The sequence below is a fragment of the Arachis duranensis genome, chromosome 6, assembly GCF_000817695.3.
Source record: "Arachis duranensis cultivar V14167 chromosome 6, aradu.V14167.gnm2.J7QH, whole genome shotgun sequence".
Taxonomy (NCBI): Eukaryota; Viridiplantae; Streptophyta; class Magnoliopsida; order Fabales; family Fabaceae; genus Arachis; species Arachis duranensis.
Genome location: NC_029777.3, coordinates 109,350,394 through 109,353,485, shown reverse-complemented (window position 1 = coordinate 109,353,485; position 3,092 = coordinate 109,350,394). Strand labels below are relative to the sequence as shown.

The following is a 3,092-nucleotide window of genomic DNA, read 5'->3' as shown; positions in this document are numbered from 1 at the left end:
TCTGGTATATGACAAAAATTTATTAAATATCAAAATATCCAATCTATTTTTTTAAAAAATAATTTAAATGTTTGTTAGTACTTCCTAAAGCAATATAAGTACTCCCTCCTCGAGAACAGTGGTAACCGGTCCCGTTCTCAGAACTGTCATCCTGGTTTATGACAAAAATTTATTAAATATCAAAATATCCAATCTATTTTTTTAAAACAATTTAAATGTTTATGTTAGTACTCCCTAAAGCAATATAAGTACTCCCTCCTCGAATTAGGAAGAAAAACTCTAAATTAAACAAAGTTTAATATACAATTTATTAATTTTATGTTAATACAATAATAACAGTCTTTTATTTATAATACTAACAAATTAGGTAATTTCTATGGATTTAATTAGTAGGCCCATTGTAACAGTTTATTCTAAACTTTAATGTGCATGTATGAACTTGATAACTTCTCTAATATTCTAAGATGACGAAAGAACAATAAAGGACTTTCTAAGTCAGTGAGTGATTAGGTCAAAGAATATTACTAATGCCACAATGCATAATTGAATATTTGTATCTTATTTTGTGACTCAACATAAGTATATAACATTTCCAACAAGTAACAACAAAGAATCAATAATGTAGGAAGTTGAGAACTACAACAATAATGGAACAATGATTTCACATGATGGATGGAATACAATACTTCCAGTAATGCATCACTGTTTCTTCAGATGTGAAATTGCATCATATTGTTCCAAATCTATGGGGGAATTACTATTTAATTTGTAAACAACATCTTATGGCACAAGGAAAAATTCTGTTATGTCTTATATTACAGATAATAAAATGTTCACATTATTTTTTTCTGACAAGCTAAATTAGCTAGAATCAATTACACCCACACGGAAAAATTATGAAGTTTTGATTAGTGGTTTGAATTATACACAAGTTACAATGCTAAATATTGTTCCTCGGAAACCTCTATGCAAAAGAAGTAAAGGGGAAGGAAAAAGAGAAAGAGAAATTCATATGACAAAACATAATATAAAAGTACTGAGAAAACAAGAATTAACTAGAGGTGCATTGATCCAATTATTTATACTTAATAACAGTGAAAAGAATGAAAATGATGGAACTAATTTGGAATTTGAATACAGTAGAAAACAAAAAAGCTTATGTAAATATCCTTCATAGCTCATAACTCTATTACACTCATGGAACACCTGTTATGACCTTAGGAATGATGATCCATGCATTGAACTAGAGACATAGTTTTCAGATTTTGATGCTATCTATATTCTTTTATTGCTTCCAAATGATGATTCAAGCAGCTTCTCACATCTTGGCAGGCTTGGGGAAGATATCCGGAGTGAATTTCTGCGCAGCGCTCAAACTTCCCTTAATCTTCATCGCACCCCTGCATCAATGAACAAAGGAATATGTAAAAAACAATGAAACTACGAAAGGCGAACAAGATTTGGAGAAATAAACAGAAACAAAATCCATTAACAGGTCAAACCTCATGAATGCAAGTTGTGGATTCATCTTCCCTAAAGCGACCTTAACAAAGTCCTCATCCTTAAATGAAAATGTTGCATCAGGCTTTCCTCCCTCGTATGGCCCTGAAAATATACACACACCCCACATAAATCATACATTATAGCACTGGATATTCCTTCCATATAACTCAAAAAAATTGCAAAGAAAATGTTAAGTGGGGCAGTTAAAAAAAATTCTTTGAGAAATTTCCCTAGTTGTTGATTAGTCATTCCTTCCACTCACTTTTATCCAATTCATCATTTCTTGGTACATCTTGGATTGATATGTCTCTCAAAATTTGTATCCAGATACACTAATTCAATGAAGTACCAAGAAGTGACAACCCTAGATAAGTATCTAACAATCTATAATTCGGGACAACCTTGTATAATCTAAAATACCATCAATTGGAAGCATTGTCTCATAATATACAGCAGCAACAAACGGCAAGATTGAGGTGCAACATCCACTTTGTTAGTATGTCTGAAAGAGCCGGCTACATGAATCAAATAGTGCCATGGACTCATAGCATTTGCCTAGGCTATCTATCTATCTCAAGGGTAGGGTAAATTACACTAGTCGCCCGTTAAATTAGGGGATACTGGATAAAACATTGTTCTCAACTACAGTGATGATGATGATTCTTATTGTTTCTACCTCCTCTTTTTTGAACAGAATGAATCTTTTCATCGAAGGCTGGCAATTCTACAAATGCATACACTAACCTCTTATACACTCGATACTTGGTCAATGTAGGCAAAGAGTAATGATTTAAATATAAATGTTATTTTCTGAAAACTAAACAAATAGAAAATTCAAAATTTTCTTTATTTAGAATTTAATAGCAAAATTAGAGAATGAATTAGCACTTCCAATCATTTTTCGTAGGCAAAAGAAATAAGAGTACCATGTGCAATATACTAATATCTCCTTACCTTGAGAAAGGTCAACATAACTTGCCTTACAAACACTTAGTTTGTCAATTACTTACAGAATAAAATAACTCTATATAAAACAACACATTGAACTTCCACAATATGCAGACTCAATTTGAGAGATTCATGAAATGGATATCTCCTAAACTGAATTGAATCATCGAAAAAATGCATGCTTTCTCACAATCCTAACAACATTAAGCATAATCAATTTGAAAAGGGGCAAACAAAAAAGCGGGGATTTAGAATTTAAAATTAAAATTGAAAGAGAATGAAGAAGCAAACCTTTGGTGACCTCTCCTTTCTTGAGATCAACAGTGTAGATAACCTCGTTGTATCCAATTTTCTGCAAAATTCAGCTCAAAATTGAATTCAGCAACAAAAAAAATGGAAATTTGAAAAAAAAAAGAAAGAGGGTGATTGGAAAATTGTGACCTTAGGGGCAATCTGAATCTGATAAACGAGTCCGATTTTCTTGACGATTTCTTTACCGGCGTCGGTGGAGAGATGCTGCTTCATCTGATCCATGAGGGCATCGGATTTAAGGGTTACTGATTCAGAAGCCATGTTCTTTGAAGATTGCAGCAATCAAATGAAACGAAATTGAAACGCTTTGAGTTTGAATAACTTAAAAA

At 32.1% G+C, this 3,092-nt stretch overlaps 1 protein-coding gene across 1 annotated transcript; it reads right to left on the bottom strand.

The window, feature by feature from the left end:
- Positions 1-997: 997 nt before the first annotated feature.
- On the bottom strand, positions 998-3,091 carry LOC107495799 (sterol carrier protein 2). The gene is made up of 4 exons (XM_016116984.3): positions 2,893-3,091; positions 2,743-2,803; positions 1,503-1,605; positions 998-1,400 (listed from the first exon to the last, which is right to left on the bottom strand). The coding sequence occupies exons 1-4, from the start codon at positions 3,022-3,024 to the stop codon at positions 1,319-1,321; spliced, it is 378 nt and encodes a 125-aa protein (XP_015972470.1). The 5' UTR covers positions 3,025-3,091; the 3' UTR covers positions 998-1,318.
- Position 3,092: the final 1 nt, after the last annotated feature.